Source organism: Hemicordylus capensis, chromosome 1, assembly GCF_027244095.1.
Source record: "Hemicordylus capensis ecotype Gifberg chromosome 1, rHemCap1.1.pri, whole genome shotgun sequence".
Taxonomy (NCBI): Eukaryota; Metazoa; Chordata; class Lepidosauria; order Squamata; family Cordylidae; genus Hemicordylus; species Hemicordylus capensis.
This window is the reverse complement of record NC_069657.1, coordinates 73,267,153-73,287,025: the sequence shown is the minus strand read 5'-3', so window position 1 is coordinate 73,287,025 and position 19,873 is coordinate 73,267,153. Positions and strand designations below refer to the sequence as shown.

Genomic DNA, 19,873 nt, shown 5'->3' with positions numbered 1-19,873 from the left:
TGTGCTAGGGAAGACCTCTTGAGTGTTCTCCCCCACTTCCTAGAATTCAGTTGGTGGTAACACATGAGAGACCTCTCTTCTGTAGGGCCCCCATGAGTTTTCTAAGACAGCAGGCTTCACTGTGAGTTTACTGCAAGGCTTTACTGCGAGTTCAGGGGATATTGGATACTCCCATGCAAAAAGTGGATTTTTTTTACCCTGGACATAAATCAGACTAGGCTCCAATGAAAGTGAAAGTGTGCCATTGAGTCGGTGTCGATGCCTGGCAACTACAGAGCCCTGTGGTTGTCTTTGTCCAATACACAGGGGAAAACCCGAATCATGTATGGAGTGCCCTCTGATATGTTGCATGACTTCAGGGTAAATCTGGCTGATATGTGGACACACACCCTCCATTCTGGTGGAGATGTAAGCCAAAAGCCCCGTCTTGGAATGCTCCAGGTGATCTGCCTTGCAGCCAGCTTGCCTACTCTTCAACAGTTATTGAAGACCTGGCTTTTTCCACCAAGCCTTTAATTAACCATGCTTTTTTTGTTTTTTCTGCTGGTCTTCGTCCTCAAGATTGAAAGATAGTACATTTTGTATTGTACATTTCTTTTGTCTTTTTGCTTTTAAACTTTGTTGTGGGCTGCCTTGAACTTTCATAGGATTGGAAAGATAGGATATACAGTTTCTTAAATATATACATCTCTCTCTTGTTGCCTTTTTTCTAATCTAGAGAGGCTCTTCATCTTTAGCCTTTCTGCATATAGAAGATATTCCAGCCATGTAATATTTTTAGCCCCCCCCCCCTTTTTGGTACCTTCTCCAGTTCTGATATTCATTTTGAACTGGGGTGACACAATTCTTCTACATATGGCCACACAATAGATTGGTATGATGCTTGTGATTTGAAATTAAATTCCTTTTGCAATAATTCAGAAGATTGGATCCACATTACCTAAGCTGCAGCAAACTGAGCTGACTGTAGTGAATTATTCGTTAGTGTGGATAATATCTATGGCTGATCATCATATGGATGCCAGTGTGCATGTCTGTGATTTAAAAATGAAAAAAAATTGTATGAAGTTACTTGGGTCAGTTACAGGATTAAGATCTAGACTGGTGGCTTTTTGAACTGAATATTTTCCTAGAAGTGCGCGAACACACACACACACACACACACACACACACCCCACACACAAGCCTCCCGCACAGCAAGCCCTAACTGCCGCTCACTTCCTCTGCGGTGGCTGCTCCCCCTCACTGCCTTTCCCCATCGCCACTTACCTCCGCCTCCCACGCCCTCTGGGCTCTTGTGAAGGAGGGAATCGTCTCCCTCCAAGACCCACTTACTGCCACTTGGGATCTAGCAGCGATTGGGGAGAGGCAGAGTGGGTGAGTGGGAAGGGAGGCATTCTCCAGGATGGAAGCACCCTGTGGAACCTTGTTAGGAAAAGGGGTGAAGTTGCATGCTCTCCTGAGTTTTTCTCTCTCTTTCCACCCCCTGAATCATTGTGGCTGTAGTTGGCAAAGGAGCAATCCAGGGCAGTGGGTGCGGGGAGGTGAAAGGTTACGCAGGAGATTTCACGCAAAGGTGAAGGAGGCAGAGGCTGCAAGCCTGCTAAGCAAGTCCACACAGAGCTGGTCTGCTGGGAAGGTGGGGGTGGGGGTGGGGAGAGAGACCTGTGGCACAAGATCCCTGGACACAAATGCAGTGCTCAAAGGCAGGAGAAGATAGCATGAGATTGTACTTTTTTCCTCTCTCCTCCATATGGGGGTGGGGGGGGAGTGAGTGACAGCTGCCAGGCAGGGCCAGATCCTGCCCACCAGAAGGTAGGGGGATTTATGCTTCAGCCTGCGATGGGTAGCATCAAAGTTCCTGATCAGTTCTCGTTCAAGCGAATGTGCCTGGTGTGTGTGAGTCAATAGAACATTTTTGTGCTGTGCTCTTCCGACTTAGGTTGTGCCTTGCCTCAACAGTAAGGCTTTTGTGTATTGATCACCTCTGTTTTTTAAAATTCCACTTTTTCTCTTTGAGGAGCTCAGGGTGGCAAGTGTCTGGTGGGGGCCACAGTTGGACTTCCTGTTTCTGAGAAGACACCCTGGGCTTTTCAGCCCAACAGATAGCGTTTGGGCATTTTAATGTCTTAAATTGCAACCATCCTGTCTGTTCTCCAAAGAGAAATCCCTGTCCATAGCATTGGGTATGTCAAGACCCTTGGAAATCATAGAGTTCAGCTTTGTTCTGGGGTGCTTCCCCCACCCCCAGATTTAGAAACACCCACTGCTTGATCCCACATGGGATCAGCTATGCTGGCCTTGGGCCGAAATAAACAACAACAACAACAACAACACATGGGATCAGCAGTAAATGGGACTTGGAGGGAGACGATCCCCTCCTTCACAAAAACAGAAATGGCAGGAGGAGGAGGGAGGGGGATGGGCAGGGGCAGCTCCCCCCACAGCTCAAGCAGATTGGTAGAATGTCTAGCTGGGGGCGGGGGAGATCTAAAAAAAATTGTGCGGTGTGTGTGTGTGTGTGTGTGTGTGTGTGTGTGTGTGTGTGTGTGTGTGACACACAGAGAGAGATGTGCACATTGCCTTGATACTGCTGACCAGAACGAAACTCTTTCCACTCACTAATAATAAAAATTAGAGGGAAAACAAGCTATAGGGATGTAGAACATGCCTGCAAAATTTAATTTAATAAAATCTATATTTATCCCAGGCAACCCTGTTTCTGTTCTAAGTACTTGTAAAGGGGTTAAAGAGAAACTTCTCTACTACAGTGTCCATCATTAAGTTCAGTAATCCTGTCAAGTGTCCATTATCTGGCTGCTAAATTTTCATGCTGGCTCCTAGATCTAAATAAAATTTGTCAAGGCCTGAGGTAACCCAATAAACTGCTGCTAGGTGAATGTTTAGAAATATTTACAGTAGAGAGGAAATTGTTGTCATGTGGACTTATTTGAAAAGAGATGAAAAATAATGTTGTTTGACGTTCCAGAGGCGAACAACTGTGCTTATTTTAGAAATATGAATAGGATTGGTTCTGTTTATCCACAGCAGGAATTAACGAACTTAGTCATTTTTGTGAGTGAATGTTTTCATTGGCAAGAAGTGTTTTGTTGGTTTCATTTCGTTCTTGAAAGTTGACATACCTCTCAGTTGATTGGTCATATATTATTAACCACCTATTATTCGTCAACAGACATGCATTCCATGAAGTTGAGTGCCATTTTGTTAGTGGCCACTTTTGAATACATTATGGTGTCACTTGTTAGCAAGGGCAGTAGTGAGATCCTCTTGCCAGCACCTCCTCCGGCTGCATCAGCCAAGGGAAAACCTAGAAGCATGGTAAAAACATCTACAGTACCCTCCTAGAAAGCCTCACAATTTAGTTATGATGAATTGTTGACTTTGCTGATTGTTTCCCCACCACACTTAGGTACCTGTTGGAGCAGGACTTTCCAGGGATGAGGATTGGTCCAGAGCCAACTACAGATTCTTTCATTGCTGTGATGTATGGAGAAACTGAAGGAAGTACTCCTGGGAATGCTCTTGTGGTGGACCCTAAGAAGCCATTCCGCAAGCTCAGCCGTTTTGGCAATGCATTTTTGAATAGGTAAGGAAAGGCTACACACTACCTTATTTAAAATATACTTGCTTCATCCTTCTTGCTGCTTGCACTCCTATTCTCTGCTATTGAGACTGTGCATTAAATCAATACTACAAGATGGAGTGTTGGGCTGTTGTGTGGGCTGTGCATCGCCTAATTATGTGGAACTTTCCAGGTTTTTCCCGCTTGCACAAAATAGAAAAATTTAAAAAATCTCTTTGAATTCAGTTTTTAAAAATCAGTTTTTGTTACAAGCTATAGAGTTAGGGTAAGGTAAAGTGTGCCGTCAAGTCAATTTCGACTCCTGGCACCCACAGAACCCTGTGATTTTCTTTGGTAGAATACTGGAGGGGTTTACCATTGCCTCCTCCCATGCAGTATGAGATGATGCCTTTCAGCATCTTCCTGTATTGTTGCTGCCCGATATAGTACCACCGGGGATTCGAACTGGCAACCTTCTGCTTGTTAGTCAAGCATTCCCCTGCTGTGACTCTAGGGTTAGGGTAGTGGGGCTTAAATATGCTTCAGGTTTGCTTGACTGTACTGTTTGGCATCATGAGAGATACATAAGCCCTGCTTTCTTAAACAGTAATAAACATCTGCCAGGGTAGGGAGCTGCAGCTATGTGTTTTGTTTCCAGTTTTCCTATATGCTTAATGGAAGATGCTCAAAATAGATTTTATAATTCTATAAGGTCATTCACATGATTGCTGGGGCTGGGGGGAAAGCAGAGACTTACCTACTTTCCCCCACTGACCTCTGCTGCTCCTGGGCTGAAACCAGAAGCATTTTTTTCCCCAGGGAGGGGGGCATAAGAGGTATACTGGCTTATCTTTTGACTGATAATGTCTCAGGCTGGACTGATAACGAGTCTCATGCTGTGAAACAGAGTAAGAAATATTAGATTAAATTCCATAGCAATGCTCTGGGTTTTGTAGGGTGCATAGGTGCTTTTTTTAAAAGTTTCCCAGATATCACACTGGATGCCTAAACTACTAAATAAGTATTAAAATATCTCTGTAGCACTTCACTCCTAACCATTCATTCCCATTGAACCCCAGTTGAGATGCTTCAGTATTAAATCTAGGATAGAGCTCCATCCTTTTCTCAGTGATAACAGTTTGAAGGGTAAACCTGAATTAATAAAGCATATTAAGCAATGGCAGCTGGTGGTTCCTGGGACTGGGGAGGGAGGGCACTAGGCCTGGCAGGTGATGGGTGGAACAACAGGTAGTGAGAAGTGGAGCCAATTGTGGGCAGTGCAGGAGGCAAAGCCAATTGCAGAGGTTGAACCAGACCTAGGAGAGTGCCTTAGCAAGAACTGGTGAAGAGTAGATTTGTAGCTGTGGGATCAAAATACAAGCACACACACAAGCACACAAATCTCAATTGCTCACCAGCAGGGATACAGAGAAATATGGAAAACTTCAACTTTATAGTGCTTAACAGGACTACAGTAGTATATAGATTTGTAGCTAACACAATGGGATCAAAACACAAACACACACACACAGGAAAAGAACTGTACAAACCACAAGTAAATAACAGACCAGCTACAAAAGGCAATGAACACTACTACTAATAAAGAACAAGAAAGAACTCTGCGCCAGAATTTCACTAGACTTGGATTTCCCCAGTCTAGTGTGCTAGATTAGACTGGGAGAATCCAAGTTCAAATCCCCATTCAGCCATGAAACTCACTGGGTGACTCTGGGACAGTCACTTATCTCTCAGCATAACCTTCCTCATAGGGCTGTTGGGAGGAAGTGCACCACTCTGGGCTTCTTAGAGGAAGCACATGTAAAAGTAAGTAAAACTATATAAGCTACAGATAAAGCAGAGACCAGCTACACAAATGGAGAACAAATGCGTTCTGAAGTTACAAGGGCAGCTCTGTCGGCCTATTTAAAAAAATGCATACACAAATAATAGAAAAATCTTAGAGGACACCATGGGAAGTTAAGATGCATGGGGATATCTTCCATGCCTGTTGGACAGCTTGGTGTCGCTCTCTACCCACCTTGGGTGCCCATCACATAGCCTGTGTGTCCATCCTAGCAAGCAATAAATGTTTTGGTTTTTTAAAAGAGATCACTTCCTTGATCCTTGCCTAATGAACCATAACTGCCAGTGGACATATCAATGTTACCGATACTGGCCACAATCCAGAGAAAAACCTGGTTAGCTCTCTGCATAGCAAATGGGTTTTAAAATTATTTTCCTTCCAACAGAATCCATTCCTTATCTACACACCACATGGAAAGCCACTTGGTGCAATTGTTTGAAAAGAGGTTTGGACTCAGAAATCCATGAATATGCCCTAAAAGAACTTTCTGGCTTCTTATGCCAGTTTCTATTCTAATTAGTCCATGCTTACAGTGTGTTGTTTCTTGCAGTGTTTTGTGGCATGCCTTTTGGGAATGGGCCATAATGCTTTGCATACAAATCAGATCAGAGAACAAGGGAGAGAAGGGAGAGGTTGCATCCCCCCCAAACAGACACAAAGAAACCAGCAAAAAATCAGACTTACCAACAGCCAGCCAGCCTGCCTACTCTCCAACCAAAATGGTGATTGGATTATTCTGAGTAGCTAAAATAAAAAGACTTCCCTCACCCTCTGGGCACTCTGATTGGCTGCCTGAGGAGTCATTCAGCCTGATCTCCTTCTGATTGGCTTATAGGGCAGTCCTAGGACTGCACACTTTGCAAAAACAAAAGTGATCATGCTTTTTGACTCCTGCCTTATTAATATTTTTAAAAGATCTAGGGCTTTTCATTTGCTCTTTACTACTGTCACCCACCTTTCAACTCTTGCAAGGCAGCTTCAGGCAAAAGCAGCAGGGAACAACAGAGGGAGGCAGTAGGCATACAAGATAAACGCAGAGACAACATAGGTGACAGAAATTTAAGGTGAGCGCCGCCCACTTTGCCCATAGTTAAGATCCACTTCTGATATTACGTAAAAACACTGGTTCCATTGGCACTAGTATTTCTGTGACTTCTTATAAGCTACTGTCTGTTTTTTAAGCAGGGTTGTTAGCCTGTATTATTAGTACCGTATTATTGAGTATTGCATTATCTATGGCCTGGCTGTGGGTTCATAACATACTGCAAGCTCAGTGATCAAAGAGAATATGATAGATGTCTGAGCGTTTCTGGCTGAATGCACAAAGTAATCTAACTTGGCTTTTCTGCTTGATTACTGCATCTTGTGTCCCGGCCTTGCTTCAGGTTGACAGAGTGATTTAACTTATGAAATACATGAGATGGCATCCAGGGTAAAAGTTGCACACGCAGAGCACTTTGCTTGCTCAGTGGGGGGATGGGTAACTTCCAGCAACTTCCCCTTCCCTCTGCAGTGCCCTGCAGCCCTCCAATATATGTTCCCGAAAGCCTCCAAACATATTTTCAGGGGGCTGCAGAAGGAAGGGGAATTGCCAAAATTTGCCCCCCTCCTCCCTGCATGAGCAGAAGCATTTTGCAAGCTCCAGCTCTGCTGCTATAGCAAGAGCAAAAGGAAGCTGCTAAGGTTGGCCCCAGCTTCTGTCTTCACTAGTCTTGCTTTGCTACTCTGTTCACACACCATCGCTTCTGTCACTCTTGCCCCGAACCAGCTTCTAAACACCTGCTTTTGTAGACAAAAGGAAAGGCATGGGGTGCCTGAACCCAGACACACCTATTCTGTAGCTTTTCGTGGTTTTTAAAACTATTTTTCTCTCTGTGTGGTTTTTCCCTAGAAACAAACTTCAAATCCTGATTTGCCTAGCCTTTTTCTCACCAGCTCATTTTAAAAGAAATGTTAATTCACATGGGGTAGTGCTTGTTGCCCAGTACCAATACCAACTTCTGTGTCTATACTCCTTCCTCTTTTTAATATATTTTTAAATGAAATGCTATGAACAATTTGAGATGGCTTGCCATTTTTATAGACGTAAAAATTACTTTTTCTTCTTTTTCTGATTGTCCTTGTTCCATGTCTACTAATAGCTCTTGTGTATCCGTGCTGTCTCCATACATAACTGCTGCTCTTGTTTTTCCTGTCAAACCTGCTGCTCCTATGACACTTGGCTTCTGGAAAATGTTAAACACTGTGTCATTGTTTAGCTAGAAAAAGGAACTGTCTTCTCTGAAAACTGACTTATCCAGTACTAAGCCAGTCAGACAGTTTGCAGAAAATGAGATGGTGTGAAATAAGGATGTAAATATCATTTTAAAATATTCCTGTACAAGTTATTAAATTTATATTGTTCAATCATTAAGCTTGCAACTCTGATTAGAAAATATTAATGAAGAAGAAAAGAGGTAGGGCTGATCAGCTGACCTCTGTCCTGTTCCCCCAAGGGGTTGCCACCTGGCGTTGATGACAATATTAATCTCATTTGTCTTGATTATTAAAAATGGTGGAGAAGAAAGGAGTCTGCAATCCACTTTTAAAAAACCATTTTATTAAAAACAAACCCACTTCTCTCATACTTATCACAAGCGACTAGGCCACAACTTCTCTTCCTCAGTGCCTGCTTCATTCTCCATCTTTTCTAGGCAGTGCTACTGACAATGGCAGGGTTAGGTGAGGCTGGCCCAAATATGATTTATGCTTATTGGTTAACCATTTTAATATTTTACATCCCTTGAATGAAAGTGCATGAACAGGAGAATGCTGGGCATTAAAATAATTTTCCCCCAGTTAAAACTTCTTGTGGTTTTGTAAACTGGTGGAAAAGACTGCAGTCAAAACCACATCAAATGTTAGTACCAAATAGAGATGTGCAAATTGATTTGAGCTCGAATCAGATCGTTTCAAGCTCAAAACAAAACACCCTTAAAATAAAAGGCCTGTTTTGAGTTCAAAATGAAATATCCCCATTTCTACTTGAAATGTTTTGTGTGTTTTGAGCACCATTTTGAGGCCTGTTTTTCCGGGGAAAGCTAGTCTACCAGTTGGGGTCAGTGTGCAGACCAGTCCTCCGAGGTGGGCCAGTGAGCTAAGTCCAGAGGGCTAGTCTACCCAACAACCCCAATTGGTAAACCAGATCTCTCCGGAAAAGCAGCCCTGATTTTCTGGGGAGGACTGGTCAACCAATTGGGGTTGGTAGGTAGACTAGCCCTCTGCCCCGGACTTAGCCTGTTGGCCCACCTCTGAGGACTGGACCAGTCCTCCGAGGTGGGCCAACACACTAAGTCTGGGCAAAGGGCTGGTCTACCTGCCGCATGAGGTGGGTAAACCAGGTCTCCGGGTGGACTTAGCACATAGGCCCACCTCAAAGGACTGTTCTGCCTGCCGACCCCAATTGGTAGATCAGCTCTCCCCAGAAAAACGTTTTGTTTGACCATTTGAGTGCCTCAAATGGCACTCAAAACGTTTCAAATGCTTCAAGGTTGATTTGTTGAAACAGCCAGGTTTGGCTGCTGTTTCGATGAATCGATTTGAAGATTTTGCTATTCATTTTGAGCTTGAAACAAACCATAAAATCAGTTTCATGCACATCCCTATTACCAAAAGTTAGGGATGTGCATGGTCCGGAGTAGTCCGGACCAGCACCGAAGGGGGGCCTTTCTTTTAGGGCGGGAGGGCTTGCTTACCCCTCCCACCTCTTTGCCCCCGCCAGAGGCCGTATTGTACCTCGTAAATGGGGCGCTGGAAATCAGCCGCCCCCGCCTCCCCCTCCACCCGCGAGCGGATTAGGGCCAAAAATTAGTAAAGTACTGCCGCCGTCCCGCCCCCCCCCCCCGTGTGCTCACCGCATTGTTTCCAAAAAAAGAGAGGAGCTTGCGAACAGAGCTCCTCTCTCGGCAAAGTCTGTGGCCCAACTGGGGCCTGGGGCGCGCACGCGATATGACGTCTAAATGAACTTCCGCCGGAGGCCTGGTCTACCCGGCCTCGTCCCGCCGGGTAGACCGGGCCTCCGGCAGAAGTTCCTTTAGACGTCGTATTGCGCACGCGCACGCCCCAGGCCCCAGTTGGGCCACAGACTTTGCCGAGAGAGGAGCTCTGTTCGCGAGCTCCTCTCTTTTTTTGGAAACAATGCGGTGAGCACTCGGGGGGATGGAGGGAGGGACGGCGGCAGTACTTTACTAATTTTTGGCCCTAATCCGCTCGCGGGGGGGGCAGGGGCGGCTGGTTTCCAGCACCCCATTTACGAGGTACAATACGGTAGGGGTGAGTCCGAACCGGTCCGGCGGCCATTCTAAGGAATGGCCGAACTGCCGGACCGGTTCGGCCCTTGCTGGTTCGGGTCCGGGTGGGGGGTATAACCTTAAGGGCGGGAGGGCTTTCTTACCCCTCCCGCCTCTTCACCCCCTCCAGCGCCCGTATTTAACTGAATAACGGGGCGCTGGAAACCAGCCGCCGCCGCCCCCCCTGAGCAGATTCACATACAAAAGTGCCCATGCCCCTGCCGCCGTCGCCCGCCCGCCCTCCAGCCAGCCAGCCCTCCCTCCCTCCCAGCTTCCCGCCCGCCCGAGTCCTTACCCAAAGCTGCAGGAGAAAACGAGAGTTGCTCCCGGACAGAGCTCCTCTCGTTAGAAAGGCCTGCTGCAGAATGAAGGCGCTTTGCGCGCGCGTGCATGCGCACGCCACAAAGGACGCCGGAGGCCCGGTCTACCCGCCGGGAAAAGGCCGGGTAGACCGGGCCTCCGATCGCCGGAGGCCCAGTCTACCCGGCCTTTTCCCAGCGGGTAGACCGGGCCTCCGGCATCCTTTGTGGTGCGCGCATGCGCGCGCGCGCGCAAAGCGCCTTCATTCTGCACCAGGCCTTTCTAACGAGAGGAGCTCTGTCCGGGAGCTCCTCTCGTTTTCTCCTGCAGTTTTGGGTAAGGACTCGGGCGGGCGGGCAGCTGGGAGGGAGGGAGGGAGGGCGGGCGGGCGGCGGCAGGGGCATGGGCACTTCTGTATGTGAATCTGCTCAGGGGGGGCGGGGGCGGCTGGTTTCCAGCGCCCCGTTATTCAGTTAAATACGGGCGCTGGAGGGGGTGAAGAGGCGGGAGGGGTAAGAAAGCCCTCCCGCCCTAAAAGAAAGGGCCCCCCTTCGGTGCCGGTCCGGACTGGTCCGGACCGTGCACATCTCTACAATACGGCCTCTGGCGGGGGCAAAGAGGCGGGAGGGGTAAGCAAGCCCTCCCGCCCTTAAAGGAAGACCCCCCCCACCCGGACCCGGACCGGCCAGGTCCGAACTGGTCCAGCAGTTCGGAGGCCTTTAGAATGGCCTCCAGACCGGTTCGGACACACCTCTACCAAAAGTATATGGAAAACACTGTAAATGCTTAAGTTACTCTGATTCTTAATCAGAAACTTACGTTCTCTTAACTTTGACTCAACATAATGAATGTGTTTATTTAGTATTTGGATTAGAATTTGGTGAAAATGATAGACTTTTCTCATTATCTAATCATCTGGGTTACTCTTACTAGAATAAAGACGGCCTACTTGTACGTTGGTGGAGCTGGCTCAGATGTGCAATCTGAACCAGTCCCAGGCCCTTCAAAAACAAATACAACTTCCTGATGAATTTGTAACATTTGAGTAATGGCATTAAGAACTTTTCCTGTTTTTTGTAGCTGAGAAACCTAGTTTCAGATCCCTTTCAGCTATTGATCAATCTTTATGGCCTACCTTTCATGATCTCAGGTTTATTGTGTAGTTCAAACAACTCTAAACTTCATTTAACTCAAGATTCAGCTCTAATACGTGCTCTTCCTGCAGCATGTTCCATACTACATCAGCATACGTTATCTGTTTCTACTAAGTAGTTGCCATGGGAAATCCAAGAAATGTTTAGATAATGTTCACAGGAAAGCAATTTGTCACTCTCTACTTACCTGCCTATATGTGTTAATCACTAGGCATGTGCCCGAAATGTTTCGGAGGCCATTGTAAAGGCCTCCGAAACATTTCGGATTTGGGGCCGTTTCGGCGCCGGCGGGGGTAGCGCTTTAAGGCCGGGGGAGGGTGTACTCACCCGTCCCGCCGCATTTCCCCCGCCGGTGTGCTGTCGGATTTAAGCCCCTCGGGGTGGCAGCATTCCTCCCTGCCGCCCTGTTTCTGCCATCGGCCGGAAGTGGCCAGAAGTCACGAGTGCGTGTGCGCCCGTCGTGCAAGCGCACAACGGGCACACGTGCACTCGCGATTTCCGGCCACTTCCGGCCGATGGCAGAAACGGGGCGGCAGGGAGGAATGCTGCTGCCCCGAGGGGCTTAAATCCGACAGCGCGCCGGCGGGGGAAATGCGGCGGGAGGGGTAAGTACACCCTCCCCCGCTCTTAAAGCGCTACCCCCGCCGGCGCCGAAGATCTCCGTACACATCCCTATTAATCACTAGTTATATTGAAGAACAAAATGTCTATTATTAAGTGATACTCTTCATATTTCTTCTTGATACAGAGTTGTATAAACACTTTTTTAAAGTATGAAAATTGGTGTAATGAAAGTATCGTCATTTTACATAATTTTGTGTGTTTTATCCAGATTGGGGGGTGTGTGTGTGTGAGAGAGAGAGAGAGAGAAAGAGAAAGCATTTGTTTCCCTGTAGGCCTAAACAAAATTTGTTAAAATAACCACCACTTTCTTCCTATTCTTAATAGATTCATGTGTTCTCAGTTACCTAATCAGGTTCTGAAGAGTATCAGCATCATAGATAGTCCTGGCATTCTTTCAGGAGAGAAACAGCGTATCAGTAGAGGTAAGTTGCATGTTCAAAAACAGTTGCAGGCATGAGTGACCTGTTTTGTTGTGTAGACTAATCCAGCTAATCTTTATAGAGCTTGCTCTAGTGGCTTGGCAACAGCATAGTCCAGCCATATTCCAGGATGCCTCTGTTTGCTGTGTTGTAAGCCTCTGTCTGCTGGACAGATGGTGCCAGGCTAATTAAATCAATGTTTCATGCTCTGTAGTAATTGTCTGGATTAGTATTGCTAAGGTGAAAAAAACCAAAAAAAACCTTAAGCCTGCAGCTCATTTTAAAGATACACCATAATATGAATCTGCCTTATAAGGATTCAGACGACAGGGCCATCTAGATCAATATTTTTGTGTCTACACTGACTGGCAGTATATTTCTATACCACCTGATATGTACATTTCTAGGCGGTGTACAAAATTTAAAACATGTAAAAGTCACAAATTAAAATATATGTCACATGACAACAAAAACAGCAAAATAAAATAGGAGTCTTGAGGTTCTTCCTGAAAAACAAACAAAGTATTTCAGTAGGGAGCATATTCCAAAATCCTGGGGCAGCCACAGAGAAAGCCCGGTCGTGGGTCACCACCAAACGAGCTGGTGGCATCCATAACCAGACCTCTCCAGAAGATCATAACAGGTGGCAGGGTTTATGACAAAGAAGGTGCTCTCTTACATAGCCTGGACCTAAGCTGTTAAGGGCTTAATTGGTAAAAACCAGCACTTTGTATTTCACCCAGAAGCATATTGGCAGCCAGGGTAGTGCTTTCAAAACTGGTGTTATGTGGTCCCTTTTTGTTGTCCCAGAGACCATTCTGGAAATAACCTCCAGGGCTTAGTCATAAATCTTTCCCAGCCCTACCTGGAGGTGCCAAGAATGGAACTTGGGACCCTCTGCATTTCAATCCTATTCTCTAACACTGAGCTAGACTTCACCCTCCTTGTGAAGCCTAGAAGCAGGAAAATTCCCTCCCCCTCTCTGCAGAGGCTGCTTCATAAAACGATGGCTACTCACAATGTAAAGCCAGCTGCTGTGCTTTCTGCAGCTCCCTTGCAGCCCTCCGGGCCTGCTGGTTCTCCCTTCTGCATCTGGGGTTGCTGTGCTCACACTTCCCCAAACACAGAGCCCAATCCTCCCTGGGTAGCTGAGGCTCTGCTGCCTGAGGGTGCTGTGTGCTGAAACCAGCCCTGATGGTAGTGCTGGAAATGCCATACTACCACATTCTTGATTCTTGTTTTCATTTTTTCAACAGGAATGTGTCCGTGTTCTCATATTGCTTTAAAACCATTAAACAAGGTTTTTTGTTATTTTACTAGCCTAAGGCCTATCTAGTCCAGTATCCTGTTTCACACAGTGGCCTACCAGATGCCTCTGGGAAGCCCACAGGCAAGAGGTGAGCACATGCCCTCTCTTTCTTGCTGCTGCTCCCCTGCAACTGGTATTTAGAGGCATCTTGCCTCTGAGGCTGGAGGTGGCCCATAGCCACCAGACTAGTAGCCATTGATAGACCTGTCCTCCATGAATTTGTCTAAGCGCCTTTTAAAGCCATCCAAGCTAGTGGCCACATCCTGTGGCAGAGAATTCCATAGACTAATTATATGCTGTGTGAAAAAATTACTTATTTTTGTTGGTCCTAAATTTCCTGGCCTTCAATTTCATGGGATGACACCTAGGTGAAAGTGATTACATATTACATACAGACTTACGTTTTGAGCGATATACAAATATGTTAGATTAATTAAAATTTCAGGATGCTAAATCCACCAGTAAATGGAGAGCAAGTAATGACTGTGGAATTTATCCTAAATTCCAGAAGAATTAATGGAAGCATAACAGTTGATTGCACTGTTAATGTCTAGTATACCCCTTTGGTGCTTATCAGTAATAAAACCTATGTGTGTAATATCTGCTTAGTAATGTGCACACGGAGAATCTGTTTGAATAATATTGTTGAATGTGTTCTAATATATTCATAAACATTCACTTGAATATTGGGAATTGAAGGACTTGTTTTGCCCTTTCGCGCTATACTTAACTGCTTCTTGGAAAAGAAGTGATGTCATTAATAATATTGTAACCTATATAGAAGTTTTTAACTTCAGTTTATGGGGAGCAAATCTCTCCTTTTGGAAACCTGTCAATTTTTGCACAACAGAAATCTAGGAATTCTTTTCTGGCTACTTCCATAATCTGTTTGATAAGCAAGTCTACTCTTTGAGCTGTTGTTATTCTTAAATACCGCTTTTTGATAAATTTATCAAAGCGTTTTACACAAAAGAATAATAATATTATGGTCCACTATTCCCAAAGGACTCACAAGCTGAAAAACAAAACAAAAAGGTAGACACCAGCAATAGTCACTAAAGGGATACGATGAATATTTGAAGGGGTGTTCTGCTAGGGTTGAATGGGGTCAGTTGCCCTCCCCCTGCTAAATATAAAGAGAATCACCATTTTGAAAGGTGTCTCCATGCCCAGTTAGCAGGGCCATGTAATACCACATATGCTGTTGGATACATCCTCTCAGAAGTGTTCATTGTAGTAGAAAGTTGGCTCAAAGAGTCCACCTAAAGCAACACATTTGGGGATCTGGCAAACTGACCTGGGGAGAGAAAGGTTCCAGTGCTGCCGTACCCGTGTAGGAAAAACTCTGTCCCTGATTCCTGCCAATTGAATTTGTGTCAAAGGCTATCTTGCAAGGCCGATTGTAACGCCTGGGTAGGTTCATGTTGGTAAAGGCAGTCCTTAGATAAACCAGCATCAGGCTATATAGGTCTTAAAGATTAATACCAACTCTTTTTTAACTGGGCCAGCAATACCAACCAGCAACCAGTGCAACTGAAACAAAATTGGTGTCATGCTATCATGCTGTTGAGGTCCACAAGCATCTTTGTGGTTGAGTTTTTGCATCTGTTTCTAAACTGTCTTCAAAGGCAACTCAATGTAAAGCACATTACAGAAGTCGATCCTGGATGTGGCCAATGCATGTGTGACCAAGGCCAAATTCACCTTCTCTAGACAGATTTACTCACCAGTCAAAACAGGCAGTATTTGTGTAAGTTTATAGACAGATAGTGTGTTGCCCGACAACAGTCCTTTACTGATCCATATCATATCTCTGGGTAGAGACTGTTCTGCTCTTGCATGCTGTTCATGGGATTACACTGATCAATTCTGAGGGTATTGCATGTATATATATGCTGCTTCCTGGAGATTTCAGATTTCAAGAGACTTCCATATTATTTGCTTGCTGGGGTTTGTTCCTCATAGTGCATGGAGTAGAATATAGTATTAACTGATAACAAACTCGTTCCCCTTCCTGTGGTTTAAATGTGTCATTTTCAAAGTTGGTCATCTGCTTCTGTGTGTGTTTTGCTTTGTTTGATACTTGTTTTGAAGGAAGAGGCCGTAGTTCAGTGTTGGAACTCCATGCTTTGTAAGGTCAATCCCTGCTTCTCCAGTTAAAAAGTATAGGTAGCATAACTGCGAATACCCTCTGCCTGAAACCTTGGGGAGCCAGTGCTAGTTGGAGTAAGTGCTGGGCTAAATGAACCAATTGTGACACTGTATGAAAATCAAACCAGATGTGAACTTCATAGTCATTTGGGCTTGTGATTTTCCCCCCTTAATTACAAAACAGTAGTAACTGCAGGGGGTCCCAGTTAGCTTCAGGACCATGATGCACAGGGAGGTATGCTTAACTGTCTCCCCTCATGCTGCAGTCCCAACAAAAATACGCTCCCCATCCCAAACTACTACAAGCCTCGGGAGGGAAGCTTTTTTGTTCATATGACACTCCGTATACATTTGGAGTCCATGAAGAGCAGCTACTGTGTACTCTAAGGGACTTGAAACATGTCCCTACTGCAATAATGGAATATCTTATTCTTTCAAGAACTGGATGGTCACATTCAGACTAGAACTGATCTGAAATAACCCTTCCACGTCGTCCACCAAATTCTCAGGTTAAAACAAAATAGGGGCCAATTCTGCAGCTTTTCTCATCAATTTCTCAATTTGCTGGCAACTTCCATTTTCCTACAGAAAGTCCCTTAGAATGTTGTTAGAATTATCTAATAACCTCTTATTGTTTGCTGTCTCCCTTTCAGGCTATGACTTCTGTCAAGTACTGCAATGGTTTGCTGAGCGGGTGGATCGCATCATCCTCTTATTCGATGCTCATAAACTAGATATTTCTGATGAGTTCTCAGAAGCGATCAAGTCGTTCCGGGGACAGGATGACAAGATCCGGGTGGTGTTGAATAAGGCAGACCAAGTGGACACACAGCAGTTGATGAGAGTCTATGGCGCGCTTATGTGGTCCCTAGGAAAAGTGATTAACACTCCAGAGGTTTTGCGGGTCTACATTGGTTCATTTTGGGCTCAGCCTCTGCAAAACACAGAGAACCGAAGACTGTTTGAAGTGGAAGCACAAGATCTGTTCCTGGACATCCAGAGCCTACCGCAAAGGGCAACAGTGAGGAAACTTAATGATCTTATCAAGAGATCACGACTTGCAAAGGTAAAATGGTAGAAGGGTGAAACTTAGCTTCCGGCCAAAATGGCTGAGTTGCTTTCTTGGCTTCTTGACCTGTTATGCAGCAATAGATAGTGTGGAATGATCTAACTGCTCTACTACTGTTACGAATATTTATATGCCGCTTTTCAACAAAAGTTTCCAAAATGGTTTATATAGAGAGAAATAAAAATAAATAAATAAAGATGGCTCCCTGTCCCCAATGGACTCACAATCTTAAAATAAACATAAGATAGACACTAGCAACAGCCACTGGATGGATGCTGTGCTGGGGTTGGATAGGGCCAGTTGCTCTCCCCGTGCTCAATAAAGAAAATCACCACTTTAAAAAGGTGCCTCTTTGCTCAGTTAGCAGCAATAAGCTCTTCAATGTGAGCTTATTCCTCCCCCCTAAAACTAATGCTAAAAATGCACAGTTCCAACAACTTGCCCATCCCCAACCTAGTTTACTTCTTTTTAAAAAAACAGTTTCTGTGTAGTTACTTATTACATAGACTGAGGCAAAGATGGAGGAGTCGCCTTCATCACTGACTTTGTAGGGTAGCGGGGTTTACTCCAACAAAGATTCTGGCTGACATGATACACAGTATTTCTGGATCCTGCCAATGCAGCAGGGCCACTAGAGAACCAGTGGTAGCGCTCTGAGTATTATTGTATTTATTCCCATTCACAAAAATAGGAAGAACTATGGTAGCACTACAAGCGTTACCACTGTTTTCCCCATTCTTTGAATGGGAATAAAAATAGTAATGCTTGTTGCATTATTACCAGTTCCCCCAGCAGCCATGCTGCTTCCAGGTCTTCAGTAGCAGCAGTGCTAATGTCTTCTGGACCCATATGTACCACACATCATGTCGGCCACCATCTTATTGGTGCATAGTGGTCTCTATACATATTTAGATTGTTCCTGCCTTTAAAGTATTGCTCATCCTAAATAACATCCCACAGTCCCCAAAAGGAGGGAGTCCATAAGAAAGCTCTTAAGAGGAGAAGTTTGAACATTATATAAAATCTGTGCAGATCTTAACAGATTTGCTACTAATTTTGCAAATACTGTAATATGAAATTGTTTTTCAGTGTACGATATTAAAACATCCACTGAAAGTGCTTACATAACTCATGCAAATGCTGTTTATGGCGACACAGTTTTAGATGCGTCCAAAGTTATTATATGAACAGAGAATAGACATTTGAAATCTATTTTTCCTACCTGTTAGAAGTTTGAAAAGTGGAAAGCGATGGAGTGGTTAAGCAGAATTCTTTATAATACACTTAGAATTTAGAAATAAAGTGCATAAAGATATGGGGCTCCTATCATGGAAGGAATGGGAAGCAACTTATCCTTAGAACACAAACAGCTGTTAATTGTTGAAACTGCAGTTCCAGTGTGGTAGGTAAACTTAAAATAAGTTCAGTTATTTGTAAATTCAGTTAAATAAGCCAGTTTAGAAGATTATGTAATTAAGTCTGGATAGTCTTTTCTTAAGCAGAACCATTATGTAGTTTCCTACTTACCCTTTCCTTCACCTCCTAAGTTACGCCAAACATCCCTGTCACATCAGAATAATAAGGCAAGCAAACTGCCAACTCCCTGTCAACTGCTCCCTGTGAACTGCAGTTCTTATCACCCGCTGCCTTCCTGTAGTGCTTCAGCCCCGCGTGATACTTGTGTCATATTTAAATGCTCTGAAGGCTGAAAGCATTCTTATCTGTTGAAACGCACAGGGCATTTGAAGGAATGTAATCTGTTCAGTAGGACCAGGAAAGTACTGAGGAAGGCATTCAACATTTAATATGTCCCATGTCTTTCATAAAAGTGTGTCACCCTATTAGTGGTTGGCATTTATTGTGTATTAAAAATGTGATGTAAACGGGGCAGCAGATTTGACAGCAAGTGACGTATAGAAAGTATGTTTCTTGACATACTGCATAAGGTGTTGCACAAGCATATCAAACATCGATATTGTAGGGAGTTCTCAGCTTGGTTATAATTAGCCTGACTAACAAGTACCTCCTAAAAGATTAATCATTAAATACTATATGTGTAAACTAAGAATGGTGCTTGTAGGTGTATCTCTTTAATGACTTTTGAACAAGCTACTTTCTTCAGTGTTGTTTAACGACATATAATATAAACTGAGTCTGACATGCCCTATTAATAGCATTTGAATGGGAGACTACATTTGTGAGCACTGTAAGATATTCCCCTTAGGGAATGGGGCCACTACGGGAAGAGCATCTGCATACTTGCATAAAGAAGGTTCCAAGTTCCCTCCCTGGCATCTCCAAGGTAGGGCTGAGAGAGACTCCTGCCTGTAACCTTAGAGAAGCTGCTGCTAGTCCGTGAAGACAATACTGAGCTAGATGGACCTGTGGTCTGATTCTGTATAAGGCAGCTTCCTATGTTCCTGAGTTGGGTGACTATTGTGTTTCTCCAAGTAGATCAAGTGTAATAGTATAATATTGGTATTTTTAACCTAGTGGATTTAAATGTATTGTATTTATAGCCTTCCTTCTCTTTTTTTAATCCAAAAAAATCCAAGGCGCTAACAAGAAATATAAAATGCAAATGAGGCAGAGCAGGCCAGTGGAAGAGGCCTTACTGTTTCTCCCTCTTCTGCAAAGTGACACATTGCTGATGGAGTCTGGAGGGTAGGGGCTGGGGGTCACCAGGGCACTTAAGGCAAGCGCAATGGTTGATGCTTCTCTCTGCTTCGATGCTGTAGAGTGGCTAGAAAAAGTCTAGGATAGTCTCAACAAGAGCAACGTTGTATGTTTGGTATGCTGAACTAGTGTCTCTTGTTGTACTTTGCTTCAAAGAGAAGAGTTTAAATGGGTGGCATTTATATAGGATGCTCACAAGCTGTATTTCTCCAGGACTTAAATTTTCTCTAACTGCCTACATCCCCAACTTCCATGTTATATCTTCTATCCAGGCCTCTAACTGCAAGCCTCTTTCAACACCCCTTTCTCTGTTCAGCTTCAGCAACACTTTGAATAGAGAAGGCTAGGACTTTATGATGTGGCTATTTTGATTCTGATTGCAAAGGAATTTAAAGC

The 19,873-nt window shown here is 44.6% G+C and overlaps 1 protein-coding gene across 2 annotated transcripts in view; it reads left to right on the top strand.

Annotated features, from left to right (window-relative positions):
• The window catches only part of EHD4 (EH domain containing 4), a 41,092-nt gene that overhangs the window by 12,480 nt on the left and 8,739 nt on the right, over positions 1 to 19,873 (top strand). Inside the window, exons 1-4 of one of the 2 annotated variants that reach the window (XM_053286529.1) lie at positions 2,746 to 3,339; positions 3,431 to 3,607; positions 12,178 to 12,275; positions 16,386 to 16,798. In XM_053286529.1, coding sequence (XP_053142504.1) covers positions 3,459 to 3,607; positions 12,178 to 12,275; positions 16,386 to 16,798 — 660 coding nt within the window. In that variant the 5' untranslated portion in view covers positions 2,746 to 3,339; positions 3,431 to 3,458. Of the gene's footprint in view, positions 1 to 2,745; positions 3,340 to 3,430; positions 3,608 to 12,177; positions 12,276 to 16,385; positions 16,799 to 19,873 lie in introns of those variants that run through there. The other variant, XM_053286528.1, reaches the window with a different exon arrangement.